The following is a 19643-nucleotide window of genomic DNA, read 5'->3' on the forward strand; positions in this document are numbered from 1 at the left end:
GAACAAATTGACGTTACACGTGTAAATACATAGGCGCGCGTGCATGCCGCTTAAGTGTACCTAATTAAAACATAGGAATATCTGTATGCGAGGACTTTTAGAAAATAAATCTAAAATCTTTTAACTCGGTGAAATACATACGGGATAAATGGAGTTTACTCGTTATGTGTGCAAATATGGACTTCCGAACGCACTATCTAAAAATGATACATCGATAACTGAATTATACGATCCGATGCTGCAATCTAGCAATCCCATCTATCTCATTTATAACGTACGGCTCGAAAATATCGCAGTAATATTTCTAGAGACACGAGTGGGATGTGGTAAGGTAAGAAAATACTGTAAATAACATGACATACTGCTGTAATTTATTGTCCGATATTTAAAAAAATAACAAATATTCACAAGACATCTTGGTGTCTAACTACATTCGGTATAAATAAATGGTGGTGAATCTCTTGTGTATGAATTCGAGCTGATTGTTGCGAGAACTTCTTTCCTATGTACAACAGCTTCACAATACACGGTATTCTGGAATAGGAGAATTATGTTATACTCTCAACGGATCCGTTAAAGTTATTAGAATACATTTTGGCAAGAGGTCACGATTAATAAAAAAAATATCCTATTTAAAAATCTCGCATTTTTCACGAGAATATAATTCGAGTGAAATAAGACAGACTGAAACGTGCAAATTCATATTTCAAAGGCCAAGTTCGCGATATTAGGAGAACACGATTTGGCAGAGTCAAATTCCGAGGTAGTGCGAATATTGAAATATAATATTTACCACACGTTTCTATATTAATTGCTACCAGTGTATAAACTCAGGCGAGACATTCTTTTTTACATACAATGTGTGAGAAATTATGTGATTATTTACATCATGTGTATTAATGAGAAAATTATCAAGTAATATATCGTGTACTCCGATACGCGATGATTTATCGATGTTCAGATAAATCGGCCAGATATTAACGGTGTTGATATCTTTTAAGTACAAATCGTTGTTAGATGTTTAATAGAGAGAAATCATAATTGCAAAAGATCGAAATCTAGACATAACTGTTTATAAATACTCGTACCTATATTTGTTAGAATTGCTTGATTAAGAAAAATAATCAAAAAAAAAGATTGGAATAAACCGAATGTGTATAATTCGTAATCTCTCCAGCTGATATACGATGCAATACACAACTTTAATCTTAAATCTTTAAATGTTTCCCATTTCACAGAGTACACGACAATTACAACGTGTACATACATTACAATAATTTGTATCTATAAATAAAATGTTTTTATGTTTCGTATTATTATGCTGTTGCTACAATCCTGTTATTTCATAACATAGTTGATCATGTCCAGCCTTCAGTTTTAATTTTAATAGATTTCAACTGTGAGTCTGTTGAAGTTACCGTGTGTTTCTTAGGACTCTTTTTCCTCTTTTTTTCAAAAGAATCATATTCAATGGAAACTTCTCTTTTTATAAATTTAGGCATTTCTAAATTTTCACTTAAATTTTGCACGTTTTGAGTCTCGTTAGATGACGTTTGGCTTTCGTTAATAATTCTCTCTACAATTGGATCTTGCTTTTCAATCTTTATTTTAACAAAGTGACCCTTTGATTCCGAATCTGACATTTCCATAGATGCCTTCTTGTGTTTCTTGTGTTTTTTGGATACGCTATCTTCTAAATTACTTGAAGAAACTGATTTCTTTGCATGTTTCTTTCTCGTCTTCGTCTCTGTTTCAGTAATGCTATCTAATGGAATGGAATTTTCTCTCTTCACAGCTTTACGTGACTGTGCAGCTTCATCCAAAATTGTATCATCATTAAGGAGTAACTTGGACGTTTTCTTACTTTTCTTATGTTTTTTAGAGCTATTATCAACTTCCAAATTATTCGAAGAATCGTCAGTATTTAATATAGTATCTTGAACACTATGATGATGCGGTTTCTTCTCGGATTTGACAATTCTAGAAATATCATTTCCTAAGTTATCGTTTGACTCCGATTCATTTTCAACTTTACAGACAATGCTTGAATTGTTTTCACGAGACTTCTTGTGTTTCTTCCGATGCTTTTTCCTCTCTGTCTCAGAAACACTACCGTCTTCTGGTACTCCATTAGCCGAAACATCGATCTTTATAGTGCCCTTCATACTTCCAATTGCACTGTCCACGGCATCAATATTATTTATTATGCTTTCTGACAATCTACAACCTTGTGAGTAATCGGACCTCAAAGTAGCGCAGATGAAAGGGGGTTTGCTCCTGTTATCTATTTGAGTCACGCAGCATTTCACTTCCTGCCCAATCTCGACCGATTCGCCTATCCATTCCTCTGTATCGTCTGGTTTCGGAATAGATACGGTATATATTTTGTGCACGAGCACCACAATATGGTCGAAGCCCTTCTTCTTCACTATCCCTGTAACATAATAGAAATTATTATAAATCAGTTTATAGAACTCGTAGCAGCTAGCAAAAATATAAGATTACTTTACCTTTTAGAAAAGATCCGACCGTTGGACAAAACAGATAAAAATCTACTTCAATGTCAATATGAATGAAGGGAGAGTCGTACAGCATTTTTCCCAAATTGCTAAGCAATTTAGGATTTCTAAAAGCCAGCACAAACCCTTTTAATCTAAAATAAAAAATTGTTTTGTTAAATTCTATTGTAAATTTCTTAATAATATACTTCATCATTTGTCAAAGTAATCTAACATATTACATACTTTGTCATGTAATTTATTATTATTACATACCTGTACTACTTGAGTACAGGTGACAAATCATAATAATAAAATGGCAATAAAAAGATACTTATATTTTAATAATAAATAATAATCGTTTAATCTTTATCTCACTGTTATAAACATTGAATGAAGTACATACATAACTGAGAATCAAAGAAATAGATATTTTGTGCTTGTGTGTAAAAAAATATAGATAATAGCGTACTCTCTGTCGTAGGAATTCAACGACGATCTCAAAATCTGGTTAAGACCCCGCTGAACATTATTCAAGTGGTACGGATGCAACGCGAGATGCTTGACGGCCCTCGTGAAGTGCACGTGAGAATCCTCATCCTCCAGGAGTCCGGTGAGCTCCAGGGTGGACCACGTCACTTGGCGGTTTTGAAACTTCATTTCACTTCGAAGACAGTCGACGTTTTATTAAGTATTATTTAAAACGACGCAGAGAAACATCTCGATCGCGAAGTAACGCGTAGTCGCTGTAGGTTAAGTCGCGCCAATATTTTCGAGGTTAGGTTCGTTGTTCGTTATTAGTTATTACCGTCAGCTAGCGTACAGCTACACCAGAAAGAAGGATGAGAGGCGCAATGACGGCGATTTTCTTGGGACGCTTTTGCAGGCCGTACAGTAGCGCCACACATCCACTTTCAGAAATTGGAACTACGAGTCACATCCACTTTTCGATGCTGTCGATGAGAATTTGGTTCATGTCCGTGCTATGTATACATCCACTTTTCGATATTGTCGGTCTTTGGTGGTTCGTGTTGTCATAAACCACCAAAGACTGACAATGGCGACAATATCGTGTCGACACAAACCACCAAAGACCGACAATATCGGAAAATGGATGTATACATAGCACGGACATGAACCAAATTCTCATCGACAGCATCGAAAATGGATGTGACTCGTAGTTCCAATTTCTGAAAGTGGATGTGTGGCGCTACTGTACGGCCTGCAAAAGCGTCCCAAGAAAATCGCCGTCATTGCGCCTCTCATCCTTCTCTCTGGCTACACTCAGTACTCAGTGCACTCCCGCCAGAGCTCCCGCGCCTCCCGCGCTAAACGGCGCCAACGGCGGACAAAATTCTAAGCTTCTTAGGCTTCTCTCTTGTCATTATTCGACCATTGGTTTGGTTACTCCAAAATATTCACAACAAACCATAACAAACTTCGGAAGACGCATATAATTGCGAATGTAAGATTTTATCATAAAAATCCTTCATTTTATTTTAAATTAAATGGTATTGTTATATATTGTACAGGTAGGAACTGCATGTGGATTTAATAGCCGAGTCGCCGTCGTCCAAAAATATGAATTCGAAGAAGATCATAACCTTCGGCAAGATAAGCGCCAGTTTGGATAAACCGGCGCCCGAGGCACCCGTCGAAACCTCCGGATTCGGCACTTTCGGCAAGAAACGCGAGGAGAATAATGTGAAGAAGATGGACGAGATCAAGCCGGAGGACGAGGAGGAGACTCAAAATATGCAGAAGTTGATGGGCATCACGGGCTTCGGTAGGAAAGCTAAATCCTTCGACGTGCAGGAGATGCTGGAGAACATCACCAAGACCATCAGCAGCAATAAAGCAGCCGTAGTCGAGAAGGAAAGATCCGACGAAGTCGTGGAATCCAAAGAGAACGAGGTGAGCGACGACGACGACGACGACGACGATGATTTCATTGGCCCACCAATACCATCTTTGCCCGTTACTTCAGAAGCAATCAAAGATTCAATTGCAGAAAAGAAGAAGGTTGAGAAGAATGAAAGCGACGACGATGACGACGACGACGACGACGACGATAAAGAATCATCGAACACTGAAGGGGAAGAAGAGTTAACATTGAGGGACAAGATCCCTTGTTTTCACGAGGTTTCGATGACTCACGGCACTAAAGCGGTGATCGCCATCGCCGCGGATCCATCCGGAGCTCGACTAGCGTCCGGATCCATCGACTACGACGTCTGTTTCTGGGATTTCGCCGGTATGGACACGTCCATGAAGAGCTTCAGGACCTTGCAGCCTTGCGAGAATCATCCGATCAAGTGTCTGCAGTATTCCACGACCGGGGACGTGATTCTGGTGATCTCCGGAGCCGCGCAGGCGAAGGTCCTCGATCGGGACGGCTTTGAGAAATGCGAGACCGTCAAGGGCGATCAGTACATCACGGATATGGCGCGCACCAAGGGCCACACTGCCAGTCTGAACAGCGGCTGCTGGCATCCGTTCACCAAGGAGGAATATATGACCTGCTCTCAGGACAGCACCTGCCGGATATGGAATCTGTACAGGCCGCGCGGACACAAGAGCCTGATAAAGTGCAGAGCGCAGAACGGCGTGAAGACCATTCCCACCACGTGCGCCTACAGCCGGGAAGGCGCGGCCGTTGCGTGCGGTTGTATAGACGGCTCGATCCAGATGTGGGACCACCGAAAGACTTTCGTGAACCCGTCCCTCGTGCTGCGAGGCGCGCACGCACAATCCAGCGAGGTGTCCAGCCTGAGCTTCTCGTATCTCGGACAGATGTTGGCAAGCAGGGCCTGCGACGACACTCTGAAACTGTGGGACTTGCGGGCGTTCAAAACGCCGATCTTCGAGGCTAAAGGACTGTTCTCGCGCTACGACACCACGGATTGCATGTTCAGTCCGGACGACTCGATGATCGTCACGGGAGAATCTCTGAACAAGGAGGAGAAGACCGGTAGGGTGCTGTTCTACGACAGCAAGACGTTCGACCTGGTCAGAGAGATCCCCGTGACGAACTCGCACGTGATAAAAACTCTGTGGCATCCGAAATTGAATCAGGTGTTCGTCGGCTGCGGCAACGGCATCGTCAAGGTGTATTACGATCCGAAGAAGAGCATGAGGGGCGCCAAGCTGTGCGTCGTCAAGACGCACATGAAACAGAAGCACATCGAGATAATGTCTACCCAGCAGATTATAACGCCTCACGCGCTTCCCCTGTTCCGTCAGGACAGGCCCAAGTCGGTACGCAAGCAGATGGAGAAGGACAGGCTCGATCCAATGAAGTCGAGGCGTCCTGATCTGCCTATCACTTCCGGCCAGGGTGGCAGAGTCGCGTCCTCCGGAGGGACGCTCAGCTCCTACGTCATCCGCAATCTCGGGCTGAGTAAGCGGATTGAAGACGACCAGGATCCTAGAGAAGCTATTTTGAAGTACGCAAAGATAGCCGCGGAAGAACCATACTGGGTCGCGCCCGCGTACAAGAGAACGCAGCCAAAAACGATTTTTCAAAACGACGATCAGACCGACAGCGGGCCGAGCAATAAGAAACAAAAAACTTAGACTTGTACTCGCTTTGTATATACGCGCTGTGTAATTATATATGTATATCCATGTACAGTACACGTAGCGAATTAATCGAAGGAGAACGTAACTTTTGTTGTAAATGTTAAAATGTTGTATTACAAGACAAGATAATATTGTAGGTACATAATACATTATAATCTCTTTACGTATAAGTCATATAATTGCGCTAAAATTGCATTTAAATATTGATTTAACAGACCATTATTTAAAGGTAAAACACAAGGTATTGATTAATAAGATTTATAATATATGTAATTCGTTATCTTAAATCTTACATTAAATTATTATTAATCAAATCTCCCGAAGTAATTTTAAAACAATTTTTATTTTATCCACATTCAATAATTTTTATTTTCATCACATTATTTGAGCATTTATCGCATTTTCAGCATATCATTTTTATCTTATATAAATTAAATTTTTTTATAAGAATATACAATTAACATATGTTACACTGTAACAATCACAGAAACATTATTATCTTAAAAAGATATAGATTAAAAAAGATAAAAACATATAATAGATGAAACGCGTATGTGATATAGTGGTTTATATATATCCATCTTATGAGTCTCAAAGTTTGCAATTCTTCGTTGATTCCCCTTTGTAATTCTAAAACTGTTTTTAAGTTGTCTATTGCTGGGTGGCAGTGTGATCTTGCGATGAAGCGCCATCAGACTCGTAACTCCGAGGAACCGCGAGTTCGAGTCCACCTGATCACAGGAATTTTTCTATTCCAAACTGCACCCCCCGCACGAGTGGGGCTCGTGCGGCGAAACTGGGCTATTTTTCGGAGGAGACATTAAATTTAGAAATTGGTCATCAAGCTTGGGGAGCTTATTTATTATATATCAATAACTTTGCGCGCGTTACCGACATTAGCACGGAACGCAACCTAAATCGTGCACGTATGTGTTACCCCGTGGCCCAAACGTGGACATTGGCTACGTAGTTCATGTGCACGTTTTACATCGTTCCCAGAGGGCGTATCGCGTGGTATCGCGTTCGCGGATCACCTAAAACTCTAAAACCGGGCCGTGTCATCTGATATCTGATCTCTCATTCTTCTCTCTGATTCTTCCATCGTGTAAGATAATCTATAAACATGGCCAAGAGAAAATCATACATTCGAAAACGAAGCTCCATCCGCAGATCCACCAGTTCCGGATTGCTCGACCCGGACACAAACATCATGGACGAAGGTAAGAACATCTCCCCTTCATTATTTCTGTGACATTTAATTGTCACGAGCAAAGTAAAACTCGAAAATGATATTCGACGAGACTTCAATGCATTCTTTTTCTCCCTGCAGAACAAACATTTTGGTACGATCACTTGCAGGAGAAAACGTTTTCGCAGCATTCCTTGATTGACAGTGTAAACGAAACACCCAAACAGCTAGATCTTAGTTCGCGGATGGATCCTAGCCAGGATCGTTCGGAATGGTGGAAAAATTTGGATCTCTCTGATAGCGATCACGCTGCTCCGACAAGCCCAAGACGCAATCTTAGCGCAGGTATAAACAGGCGGAATGTTTAACTTTGTATTCCAGATTCGTAATACTACATATATGTTATCTTTTTAGCGATAGTTAAAACCAATATATTGCAAACTTCAACGTCTGAGTCGGAAAAGGAGCTTGAGTTAAAAAAGCGAAAGGTTCATTTGAGAGCAACAAATAACAGGAAGAGTACTAACAATGCCTTTTCGAGTGCTTTGAGCGATACCGAGGTAACCGTTCCATTAAAATTACGGAAGAAACGAGCAAATTATTCTGAGCTTCATAGCGATTCGGACAGAGAAGTCTCGCGAGAAAGGTTGCGGGAAGATGAAGAGGACGATAATCTTAGCCCAACTGAGGAAATTTTGAAATCGAAGCCACGTATTTCTCGAAGAAGGAAAGATGACGGTACGAAGGATCAGAATCCCTTTCGGGATATATTAACGGAAGATGGTGCTTTGAATGGCAGCACCACGAGACAGTCGGTCGCGCTTGAAAAGGAATCCTCGAAGCGTTTGATGCACCGAAGTATTGATGAAAGTAAAGAACATGCTGACGATCAAAGGAAATCAGTGAGAGCGTCTCAAGCGTCTCAAGCAATACCGCTGAAGAGCGTTGAGACCGATTCCTTGAATTTATTATCTCCAAATGTCGAGAATGCAGCTCTTCAGCAAATAACTCAACGAAATTCCACTTCGACAGAAGCGATAGTTAAAACCAATATATTGCAAACTTCAACGTCTGAGTCGGAAAAGGAGCTTGAGTTAAAAAAGCGAAAGGCTCATTTGAGAGCAACAAATAACAGGAAGAGTACTAACAATGCCTTTTCGAGTGCTTTGAGCGATACCGAGGTAACCGTTCCATTAAAATTACGGAAGAAACGAGCAAATTATTCTGAGCTTCATAGCGATTCGGACAGAGGAGTCTCGCGAGAAAGGTTGCGGGAAGATGAAGAAGACGATAATCTTAGCCCAACTGAGGAAATTTTGAAATCGAAGCCACGTATTTCTCGAAGAAGGAAAGATGACGGTACGAAGGATCAGAATCCCTTTCGGGATATACTAACGGAAGATGGTGCTTTGAATGGCAGCACCACGAGACAGTCGGTCGCGCTTGAAAAGGAATCCTCGAAGCGTTTGATGCACCGAAGTATTGATGAAAGTAAAGAACATGCTGACGATCAAAGGAAATCAGTGAGAGCGTCTCAAGCGTCTCAAGCAATACCGCTGAAGAGCGTTGAGACCGATTCCTTGAATTTATTATCTCCAAATGTCGAGAATGCAGCTCTTCAGCAAATAACTCAACGAAATTCCACTTCGACAGAAGCGATAGTTAAAACCAATATATTGCAAACTTCAACGTCTGAGTCGGAAAAGGAGCTTGAGTTAAAAAAGCGAAAGGCTCATTTGAGAGCAACAAATAACAGGAAGAGTACTAACAATGCCTTTTCGAGTGCTTTGAACGATACCGAGGTAACCGTTCCATTAAAATTACGGAAGAAACGAGCAAATTATTCTGAGCTTCATAGCGATTCGGACAGAGGAGTCTCGCGAGAAAGGTTGCGGGAAGATGAAGAGGACGATAATCTTAGCCCAACTGAGGAAATTTTGAAATCGAAGCCACGTATTTCTCGAAGAAGGAAAGATGACGGTACGAAGGATCAGAATCCCTTTCGGGATATACTAACGGAAGATGGTGCTTTGAATGGCAGCACCACGAGACAGTCGGTCGCGCTTGAAAAGGAATCCTCGAAGCGTTTGATGCACCGAAGTATTGATGCAAGTAAAGAACATGCTGACGATCAAAGGAAATCAGTGAGAGCGTCTCAAGCGTCTCAAGCAATACCGCTGAAGAGCGTTGAGACCGATTCCTTGAATTTATTATCTCCAAATGTCGAGAATGCAGCTCTTCAGCAAATAACTCAACGAAATTCCACTTCGACAGAAGCGATAGTTAAAACCAATACATTGCAAACTTCAACGTCTGAGTCGGAAAAGGAGCTTGAGTTAAAAAAGCGAAAGGTTCATTTGAGAGCAACAAATAACAGGAAGAGTACTAACAATGCCTTTTCGAGTACTTTGAACGATACCGAGGTAACCGTTCCATTAAAATTACGGAAGAACCGAGCAAATTATTCTGAGCTTCATAGCGATTCGGACAGAGGAGTCTCGCGAGAAAGGTTGCGGGAAGATGAAGAGGACGATAATCTTAGCCCAACTGAGGAAATTTTGAAATCGAAGCCACGTATTTCTCGAAGAAGGAAAGATGACGGTACGAAGGTTCAGAATCCCTTTCGGGATATACTAACGGAAGATGGTGCTTTGAATGGCAGCACCACGAGACAGTCGGTCGCGCTTGAAAAGGAATCCTCGAAGCGTTTGATGCACCGAAGTATTGATGCAAGTAAAGAACATGCTGACGATCAAAGGAAGTCAGTGAGAGCGTCTCAAGCAATACCGCTGAAAAGCGTTGAGACCGATTCCTTGAATTTATTATCTCCAAATGTCGAGAATGCAGCTCTTCAGCAAATAACTCAACGAAATTCCACTTCGACAGAAGCTGAAACAGGCAGTAAGGCAGTAAATCGGCAGAGCGCGCAGAGTTCGAATAGGACCAGCATTAAAGAGAGTAGAGAAACTGCAGGTAGACAAACAAGTTTGAATGAGTCCCAAAATTATCGCAATACATCGGTTAGAGCGTCAAGCAAAGCTGTTTCTTTCAATGCTAGTAAGCTAAATTCATCAAAGATACTAAGAAAGATCGATGATTTTTTCAAAGTAAAACAAGCTTCGACAACGATAGATAAATCGATTGAGCGCGCGCGGAAGTCGCAAACCTTCGATACTGAGAAAATGGAGAAGATTAAGACGGAGTTGGAGAGAATAAAGCAGCGTGAGATAGCCGCGATGAAAAAAGTCACGAACGATAAGAAAGAATCTGCGTTAAAAACGAAAGATGTGAAATCTCTTACGTCTAAACAAGCTACGAAAAAGAAGCCGGTCGCCAATTTTACGAAAGTAGTGAATAAGGCATTCCTGGTAGATGGAAAGGTATATAGAGCACCGAGACTCCCTCGTCCGAAGCATTGGGCTACAGATCGTCTTTATAAGTTTCTGTGGAATCGCATGGAGCCGAAGTACAAATTGGCGACGAGATTAAAGTCCGAGAAATTCGTGCAAGAATTAGCCAAGATAGTCTCTTTAGTTGAGCGCCGTAAGAATTATGAAAATTATAAGATCGAAATGCAGGCTCTGATGAAGCAAATGGCTCGCTTGGGAATTATTAGTACTCGTAATGATTTTTATCATTTCTGTCAGGATTTTCTGCCATACGAGTTTCGCGTTAAAGTTGTACCTATGTTATTGCCCGGCAACAAAATTAATATTCCTTACGATCCAGAAAAGTTGCACATTCCCTTACTCGATACCTAGCGATTAACATTGTTAAGACATAAAGACATAATTACAGCGCGACAGAATATATTAATTATTTTTCGAAATGTTTATAACGCTTATAATTTAATGTTGAGTGTACATATAACATGTAATTAATCTCTGTATGAAAATGTATATTATATAATGTTAACATTGTTAACTAATACACACATATAATTGATAATATATTTTTGATAGATGCAAGATTAAAAGAAAAATGCGAAAGGTATTGTTTATTGCACTATCTATAAGCTCCATGTAAATTTTAGAATACGATTATTTTTGTATTTTTCAATAAAAAGTAAAACATTGCGCATAGCGATAAGTACAGCATTACATAAAAACTTGTAACACAATAAACGTTTTCCAAACATTAAAATATTTATATATTGTTCAATATTTTATGTGCTCACACACATATTGGTGCTCGCCGTTTGGCACTTCGAAACGTAGTGGTTCCCACGCTTTTGATATTTGATCCTTCGATACCTCTACTTGCACTTTAAGCGATCAGTATTGCGTGTTTATTTACTTATTCCGGTTTATATACGCATACATCATTTGCGCTTGTATAGCCGCGTTATATATAGGCCTATTGTGATGACTCTACTATAAATATCCTCCTAATCATTCGCTCTGTATGACAATCTTTTTGCTCGAGTAAACACCTTGTTTTTCCACGACGTTCACAACAAAAATTATTTATGCTGCTTCGTGACGCGGATGGATAGGACAACACTAGACTAATTGTCAAAGATCGAGTATCTATGTGTGAAGTTATACAAAAAGAAAAAGTCTTTTTCTTAGGACCAGTTTAATTTAATAATTTAGTAAATAATAAATAATTTAATTTAATTTAATATAAATAGGAACTTAAGAATTCTTTTTATTAAATTAAATTAGTTCTATGAAAAATGTTTTAAACAATTCAAATCATTATTGCAGCTTCTCAAAAATATTGTTACGAATCGGAAAAGAAAAAATTAATGTTCTACATTGCAAAAAGATATATTATCAGCGTTTTTAACACATTTATAATTCACCATCTTTGTAATTTTAATAGAATTCTTTTTCGAAACAAGTAAATCAATTTGCGTAATAAGTAACAATGTTACACATCTGAGAGTTACAAATGCTACGGAAATCATTTTCGCAAAAGAAATTTGATTTCTTTGTCGGCTATTTACATTTTCTTATATAGAATAAATTTCTTAAAATCTAAAATTTGCATGAAAATTTATTTAATCGACATAATTGTGCTTAGATTAACATTAGAACTACCAAAACAGTCAAAATGACTTCGTAACTTTTATCGAACGGTGCATTTTTCTGAGATTTTCTGTGACTTGTTGCGGTATGTAAATTGATCAATTTATACACACTTTCCTTCTTTCTTTTTTTTCAAAAATATATACTATACATTTCAATGGTATAATCGTCGGTAGTTCTAGTGTTAAGTACAATAGGTGCCAACGATGGCCCGCTTTAAGTATTGCAATTATATACAGGCAAATGTATTCATTGCGTGCCGAATGGCCGTGACGTGTCGGCTTTGCAAATATTTGCTACAGATCGAACGTCGCCATTGACGTAACGGCGCTCATATGCAATGCGTGTGACGCATTTGATAACAAAACTCGATAATATAACAGGGACCACAAAATCGTTCTCTTTCTAATTGTCAAGCAAATTTACAATTTTCAATTAACATCCAATTCTTCTTCTTCTTCTTCTTCTTCTTCTTCTTCTTCTTCTTCTTCTTTTTTTTTTTTTTTAAGACAATATTTCTTACGGTTAATTAATCTCACATACGTACACACACATACATACACACACACATGCGCGCGCGCGCGCACACACACACACGTTACACAATGCAAACCTCGTTTGAAGTCTAATCTCCATAATGGAACGGCCGCCTCAATTAGGCTGGACTTATTTTCGCTGGGCCGCGATGTTTGAGCGCGCATTTGTAGCCACGCGACACCGACCGCCACGCGCCGCTCGTTACACCCCGTCGCCGATGGGCGATCGTTTCCCCTCAACCCCGCGAAAAATAATTGCCGAGTCCACACGTCGCCGCGCCGAACGGCTGGACGTGTTGCAATAATTGCGACGACGCAGTGAATGAATCACGTCGAGCGAAGAGAGATTTTGCCACCGCGAAATCCCGCGTTCATTTTGCGTCAGCATTCCACGATGCGAGATACGGCCGCGATTTAATCGTAGACCAAACAGGGGGGGCAGAGTACGCGCCTGTCATATTTTCACGAAAAGTCCAAGTTATTTTCTTACATAACTGAGTATATATTATTTTGGTGCCGTATAAATAACTTCGTGGATTCGCGACGAAGTGTTTTTGCTCGCGCGATAAGGCATGATCGTCAGTTCGAGACAACGCGATTTCCGAGGGGTAGTGGGGGGGGGCAAATTTATCGGAACCACCGAACGATTAACTAACCGGAGCGCACTCGCGATTTCAATTCCGCGATGGGTATAGGGGGTGGGAACGGGGGTGGAGGGCGATCCTTTCACGGTCGGCTCTCGCGGCGACGCGCTCGTATGTTATGACAATTATGAGTTTTCCGTAGGGCCCTCGGGGGTGGCACGTGACCGACGACATGCATAGGGGGAGGGGGAGGGGGGCGAAGGGGGACACGGCGCGTGCCGCCGCGTGAGAACGGCCGCGCTCACACGCGTCACACGCACAGGACACGCGCGCGCGTGTGTGTGTGGCGCCGCAGCCGTGAGAGAAGAGGAGAGACGAGTAAAGCGCGTGGGCTCCCGGGATTTAATTCGCGCTCCGCTCTCGACTTCCTAGTGCATCCTCTGAGAAGCATCGATTAAATTTCGTTCACGTGCGCCCACTCGATCACTCGCGTTATCATACTAGCCAGATATAATAGATAATATAACATTTGGATAAACGCGTTCGTTAAAAAAAAAAAAAAAAAAAAAAAAATCTGTGACCGTAATGATATATACGCTTCACGTAATATAACGTTTAATCCCAAATGGCACGACAATATTGGCCTTATCAAATGTAATGTAATGTAATGGACACACACACACACACACACACACAATATCGATATTACATTTAATATATATTTTTTTAGGTATATTTTATTTCGGAATACGAGATACTTAAATTGTTGCGGGTGGACATGAAAGAGCAATGACATTTTAAAGCGCCCGATGTGCGCGAAATTTTATTATTTGTTATAGCGCTGCAGGAATTGTTAAGAGGTAATCATTTGACATTTCGAAATTAAAAAGCGGCAAGATGAGCCAACAGCAGAGAATGGGAATTATTGTAAAACTGTAAGGGTCTTTAATTAAAAGTTTCTTTGAACTAATAATAACGATGCGAAAGTATTGTCGAGAACAACTCGAAAAGTTATATGAAAAATAAATCCGTAACTTTTCGCTGCGAAGATATATCGAGTTAAATAAGAAAAGCAAAGTTGAACAAGAATTTAACAAAGGCGCTGGTAAAACAATAAATCGGTAGCGCCACCCGCATTTTACGTTGCGTATGAAACGCACGTGTATAATATGTGAGTGTTTACGCATAAACGTGCTCGAATCTTTAGCGATGGGGCGGAACGGTTATGATAAAACGCCGACGAGTGCAACTACGTTTATCGCTATCTTTCAATATTTCGCCCTTTTTCCCCCTCCCGGCGAATTCTCTCGTTTTCGACAATATCCCACGAAACTGCTTTTCCATATTTGCATACGTGTGGTAGTGCACGTGCGTGCACGTGCACGCGTATGCACGCGCACACGTCGACTCGTGTGTTCAGTTCTTACTCTTATATTATTGCAACGCGCATTTATGCGGCGCAGGTGGCACAGTTTTCCCCGGCAGAATATCGGACCTTGGACCTTTCGACTCGCGCGCGTCTCGATGCGATTAGACCGGCTATTACACAATCAATCGTACCGAGCAAATGCTGTCTCGACGATAAATATACGCGCATATAAGAAAAATAATGATACAATATAGAAATGCAATCATCTAAAACGACCGCTATTTTGGATGAATTAATCGACCGGAATCGCGACCCAATGAAATTATCGCGTACATCAGCGTTTTGTCAATCAGCGATTGCCTCTCGCGATATAGACTTTCTCATTCAATCACTCGTGCATTAATCCAATTCGTTCTTATTCTCGCCTCTATTCCCCACGGGCCATTGAGCACTCGTTCTGTCCCATCGCACGGCGCGTCGCACACACGCGTGTGCACGCGTATTCCTTATCGAATTGCGCATTGATTAATCGGTGGCTCGAATTCTCTGGTCACGGACAGATGAAACTGTCTTGGTTTTCTCGTTTGTTGCTTGCAATTTATCTTAAATTAAATACCGGCAAGTACAATACCCCTCCCCTATCCAATATCTTATAAAACGTTTATTTTACCGTCTTTTTGACATATTTTCGTAAGCGCAAATAGCTACGAGAAATATAAAAGCGATCTCATAAATATATATTCAATTTGGTTAATTATTATTCTCTATTAATAAATGAAAGGAAGAAGCATGAAAAATTCAGGCGGATGTTCGGAAAAACGAGAGAAATGTCAGCTTAGTCGGAAAATTGTTAGAAACTGCATTATAATTTAAGCGAGGGTGAGTACAAATAAATGTCATATCGCAATTACGAGTGGCCCACATTTTTACGAGCGAATAAATTCTCGGATATGCATTTTATAACGAACCTTATTTATCAGAGTTTATCTGAAAACGAAATGTCGCGCTTTGGGAAAAAATTTAAACCTTTGAACCCCAACATTTCCTAGTGGCAGAGAGAAATGCGTATAAAAAGCACGCTAAAAAAAAGATTCAGAAATGAAGCTAAATCCGGCAAAATGAGAAAAATTTATCCTTTCCCGAGGGAAAATTTTCTCGTGTTAATAAGCGGCTTGTGTATATACCGAGCCAGGCGTAATTTGCGAAATGTCACATAAGCGGACGTTTATCCGTCACGTTTAAGGCCGCCAATTAAAATCAATCCAGTCGGAAGGGCGGCTTCGCCGCGGAGTGGAAATTACTATTGCGTCAAGCCGGGCGTAATTGCCGGTCGCTCTCATTAGTCGCCCATCTCCGCGAGGGTTAACTGCCTCCGGAGCACGCCGGAGCAGCATGCCGCTCCGGTGGTCGCAGCCCAGCCTCCGGAAGTCTTTCCGCGTCGAGTGATCGCGGTCGAGGGGGTTGCGGCGCGGTCTTCTCGCGTCCTCGGGGATGATCGTGCGGGCTCGGTGTCGCCGGGGGTACGGGGCGTCGGGGCGCCCGCGCCGCGCCGCGCCGCGCCGGTCGGGGTCATAAATGGGGAGGCGCGGCGTTCCGGAGCGGTACTTCGTCGCGCGACGCCGCAGCGTTCGCATCGATCTGGAGCGGACGGCGCGGACCGTACATAGGCGGACCGTAAGGGCGGATAGAGAGGCGCACGGCCGAAAATCAATCCCGGCGCGTGTTCGGGTTCTCGCGCGCCCGCGGCGAGGAGAGAAACGGATCCGGCGAAGGGGTCTGTCTCCCCACGGACTGTCTTTGCCGTCGACGTAGACGGAGGGAGAAGACGAGGGACGGATCGGCAGCGATGCTGAAGAAACTCCTCGGCAAGTCCGGCCGCAGGATCCTGCGGGTAAGCGGCGATCCCGTTTTTTCCCTTTTTTTTTTTTTAACACGTTCTTCGACGACTCTCCTCCAAGTGTGTTGCTCGGCTCCTCGACTGTTGCACGTTTTGGGCGCGCGGGGCGACCTAATTTCCATCCTGATCGTATCACCTGGACCGCACCGCGACCGAGTTCCGATCGGCGAATCGCCCCTGATATTTTAAACGCCGAATTTCCATTTCGTCTCGTCTCGTGCGAGATTTTTTAGCCACGCACGCACGTCGTGAAAGATTAATTCGCACGGTGGCGTTTACGTCATTCCGCCTAGGCGTGAGAATTCCGTGCGCGACGGTCAATTATCGCGGATCGATGTCCTTACGTGTTGTCGTGGCGTGATTCCGAGTCGACGGATAACTCCATATCGTACAAACTGCGTAACTCGACCTTTTCGCGACGGAGTGTGTGCGTCTCCTTTTTTTTCCCCCTCCTTTCCGTCTCCTCCTTTCGCGTTCGTCATTTATCAGAGCGACGTTTCTTCTTTGCAGGCGATCAAGAAGCTGTCCACCAGGAGCCGCAAGGCCAAAAGGTCGCGCGATCCCAGTTCCTGGCACACGGCCATCCCGGACCTCGAGACGATCTCGCTCTCGTGGTCCCTGCCGTCCCTGGACGCCAAGAGCATCGACACGTACATGACGTACGTGGGCGAGAACCAGGATGACTGCACGTCCAACTGTTGCTGCTGCGACGAGTATAACGAGGAGAACCAGAGAAACGAGAACAGGGAGAACGAGATGATAATCTAACGTTCTCCGTGCCGGCGCTAAGGCGCACCTTCACCCCTCCGGCTCGTTTGTCTCGCGATCGAATTCGCCGGCGATCATCCCCGAGAGGGTGGTGACGAGAGTCGCACGCGCGCCGCTTCAATATTTAACCCTTAACTGGTGAGTACGAGTACTCGGCCGACATTTCCCTTTTTTTTTTTTTTTTTTCAAAGAGAACTCTTTCGCTTCCGTGACTGCAAACCGCCACGGCTGATGCCAATGGCTGTACCAAAGAAAAATATAGTTATCGAGGACACGAAACCGGTTAAGGGTTAATAACGATCCCTCCGTAATCCGTTCCACACACACACGTGCGTGCGTACGCGTATACATACGAGCGCTTATTACGCGCTCCCTTATTTTTCGATAGTCACGACGTCGTATATGTCGAGGAGATACTCTGCGGCTGGACCTCGGACTATATATTATAACCGTATCTCGATTCTCTCGGCGTGTCATCGAGAGATAAGGACGCGGAAGAGAGAGAGAGAGAGAGATGACGTTTTATTTCCAGTTAGTCTTCCAGCCAATATTTCCCTGTATTTTCCAGCGCGAGCCCCGCGTCGGCTCGTGCTCTCTTCGATCTCATTTAACGCTATTAATTCCATAAAATATAGAAGATAGACGTATCGTACTTATATTTATTACCGTGATAATAAATTAACCGCGTTTACGAGCGCGGTCGCTGTATCGATAATTTAAGTTGGTTCGATTGACGACCTAATTTTGACGCGTCCGACAGTGGATCTTTCTTTCCTTTTTTTTTCTTTCCAACATCGCGCAAGTAGGGAAAGATACGCCTCGCGCGTCATCGTCTCTTTCGACATAGAGAATAGCAATATATGTGACGTAGTACAAAATAATATACATATATATATATATATCGCCTAGCGTGTTTATCGACGATCGTTTGCGCGCGGAAATGACACCCCGAAAATATGTACTATTAGGACTTTTCCATCCGTCATCCGCGCGATTTTATCATATCGGGTCTAACTCGGGTGGATCACTATTTCGCAACATACTGTTTTCGGTGTCACAAACCGGTTTTTTTTAGGTAATCAATTACTTCTTCTCTCGCGGCTCGCAACCGAGTTCGTGCGCATGTCCCAGACATGTCCGCGGCGGGACCTTAATTACTGTTCGGGTAAATTTATAATCTCTGACCGGTATAAAGCCCGAAAAGATTTCAGGGGGACGTTAGACTAGCGACTAAAGTAACGATTATAAAATTTAGGATAACGAAATAAATTAAGAACTATTCACTTCTTCACTTAACTGTGCACTAACGCATTGTCTTTCTGTGGCACTCGATTGTATATCGACGAATCAAAATGCAAGTTTGATCGATCAATCACGAGTAGGACACGTCGATTATGCTCCCGCTATTTATCGGGGATATCGGGATTTCTAAGGAAAAAATTCGACTTTTTAAACTCGATGTCGTCGTCACTTTTACGCTGTATTATCGTCCTAGGTATATGTACTCAATATTTCGCGCGGTCAAGGTGCATCCGTTAGATTATAGTTAGCCGATACAACCAAACCCTCGATACAAAAAAAACTTAAGTACCGGATTTTAATTCCAAAAGAAGAGCATTGTGTATGTCTGCAAGCCACTTCTATTATTTCGAAAACCGATTTACAAACGAGCGTATCTTTTGTAAGATTTATTTCGAATTTGTATTTTTGCCATCAAGTTCGAGTATCGAGGGTATATACGTATGCAATAAGTCACACCGGCCTGATCACTCGAACCGAGTTCTTCTATTTCCGATCGTGTTTCCGGCACCTTTGCTCAAAGCGCGCAAAGTCAATCTTCACGAAAAAGTAGCGAGAATCGTTTTCATTCTTCCTATACGGGTCGATTTGTAAGAAAAAGAAGAAGAAGAAGAAGAAAAAGAAGAAGAGCTTTAATGACTTATATCTATGTATAGATGCAGAATTTATATATAAATATATAAAAATATATATAAGTAAAAAGACGAACCTATACAAATATAAATGTGTAATATGGATGATGCGTGTTGATATACTTTATCATCTCGATAAGGCTGTGACTTTGTAAAGCGGGTGTGAGTGTCGTAAATAAAATGGTTTTATTGACGAACCAGGATGTGTTTCCATGACCCCTCCCGTCATCGCGTGCTTCATTGATCGCGTGACGTG

The 19643-nt window shown here is 42.2% G+C and overlaps 4 protein-coding genes across 8 annotated transcripts; 3 read left to right on the plus strand and 1 right to left on the minus strand.

Annotated features, from left to right (window-relative positions):
- Positions 1–349: 349 nt before the first annotated feature.
- On the minus strand, positions 350–3607 carry Polr1f (RNA polymerase I subunit F). 3 transcript variants are annotated; one of them, XM_077408931.1, is made up of 4 exons: positions 3307–3607; positions 2971–3162; positions 2511–2653; positions 350–2434 (listed from the first exon to the last, which is right to left on the minus strand). In XM_077408931.1, exons 2-4 carry the CDS (start codon positions 3156–3158, stop codon positions 1359–1361), a joined length of 1407 nt encoding a protein of 468 aa, XP_077265057.1. In that variant the 5' UTR covers positions 3159–3162; positions 3307–3607; the 3' UTR covers positions 350–1358. The 3 variants fall into 3 exon arrangements, with proteins under 3 accessions (XP_077265057.1, XP_077265067.1, XP_077265047.1); XM_077408941.1 differs by lacking the exon at positions 3307–3607 and having other exon boundaries at positions 350–534; positions 1865–2434; positions 2971–3300; XM_077408921.1 differs by lacking the exon at positions 3307–3607 and having other exon boundaries at positions 2971–3300.
- Positions 2981–7300, plus strand: LOC143898982 (gastrulation defective protein 1 homolog). 2 transcript variants are annotated; one of them, XM_077408868.1, is made up of 2 exons: positions 2981–3111; positions 4031–7300. In XM_077408868.1, exon 2 carries the CDS (start codon positions 4080–4082, stop codon positions 6072–6074), a length of 1995 nt encoding a protein of 664 aa, XP_077264994.1. In that variant the 5' UTR covers positions 2981–3111; positions 4031–4079; the 3' UTR covers positions 6075–7300. The 2 variants fall into 2 exon arrangements, with proteins under 2 accessions (XP_077264994.1, XP_077264984.1); XM_077408858.1 differs by lacking the exon at positions 2981–3111 and adding an exon at positions 3792–3963.
- LOC143898824 (uncharacterized) lies at positions 7160–11418 on the plus strand. Of its 2 annotated transcripts, none has more exons than XM_077408571.1 (3): positions 7160–7300; positions 7411–7614; positions 7684–11418. In XM_077408571.1, exons 1-3 carry the CDS (start codon positions 7204–7206, stop codon positions 11028–11030), a joined length of 3648 nt encoding a protein of 1215 aa, XP_077264697.1. In that variant the 5' UTR covers positions 7160–7203; the 3' UTR covers positions 11031–11418. The 2 variants fall into 2 exon arrangements, with proteins under 2 accessions (XP_077264697.1, XP_077264706.1); XM_077408580.1 differs by having other exon boundaries at positions 7167–7300; positions 7440–7614.
- A 4955-nt stretch (positions 11419–16373) lies between these two features.
- Positions 16374–19584, plus strand: LOC143899159 (uncharacterized). Its single transcript, XM_077409187.1, has 2 exons — positions 16374–16682; positions 17199–19584. Exons 1-2 carry the CDS (start codon positions 16638–16640, stop codon positions 17454–17456), a joined length of 303 nt encoding a protein of 100 aa, XP_077265313.1. The 5' UTR covers positions 16374–16637; the 3' UTR covers positions 17457–19584.
- Positions 19585–19643: the final 59 nt, after the last annotated feature.

The sequence above is a fragment of the Temnothorax americanus genome, unplaced genomic scaffold (assembly GCF_048541705.1).
Source record: "Temnothorax americanus isolate GAGA-0224 unplaced genomic scaffold, ASM4854170v1 Scaffold10, whole genome shotgun sequence".
NCBI lineage: Eukaryota > Metazoa > Arthropoda > Insecta > Hymenoptera > Formicidae > Temnothorax > Temnothorax americanus.

Coding starts and splice junctions, on each gene's coding strand:
- LOC143898824 (XM_077408571.1), top strand. CDS start 7,204: ATGGCCAAGAGAAAATCATACATTCGAAAACGAAGCTCCATCCGCAGA. Junction 7,301..7,410: donor CACAAACATCATGGACGAAG/GTAAGAACATCT, acceptor TTCTCCCTGCAG/AACAAACATTTTGGTACGAT. Junction 7,615..7,683: donor AAGACGCAATCTTAGCGCAG/GTATAAACAGGC, acceptor TTATCTTTTTAG/CGATAGTTAAAACCAATATA.
- LOC143899159 (XM_077409187.1), top strand. CDS start 16,638: ATGCTGAAGAAACTCCTCGGCAAGTCCGGCCGCAGGATCCTGCGG. Junction 16,683..17,198: donor CCGGCCGCAGGATCCTGCGG/GTAAGCGGCGAT, acceptor TCTTCTTTGCAG/GCGATCAAGAAGCTGTCCAC.
- Polr1f (XM_077408931.1), bottom strand. CDS start 3,158: ATGAAGTTTCAAAACCGCCAAGTGACGTGGTCCACCCTGGAGCTCACC. Junction 2,654..2,970: donor TTGAATTCCTACGACAGAGA/GTACGCTATTAT, acceptor TTTTTATTTTAG/ATTAAAAGGGTTTGTGCTGG. Junction 2,435..2,510: donor GGTCGGATCTTTTCTAAAAG/GTAAAGTAATCT, acceptor ATTATGTTACAG/GGATAGTGAAGAAGAAGGGC.
- LOC143898982 (XM_077408868.1), top strand. CDS start 4,080: ATGAATTCGAAGAAGATCATAACCTTCGGCAAGATAAGCGCCAGTTTG.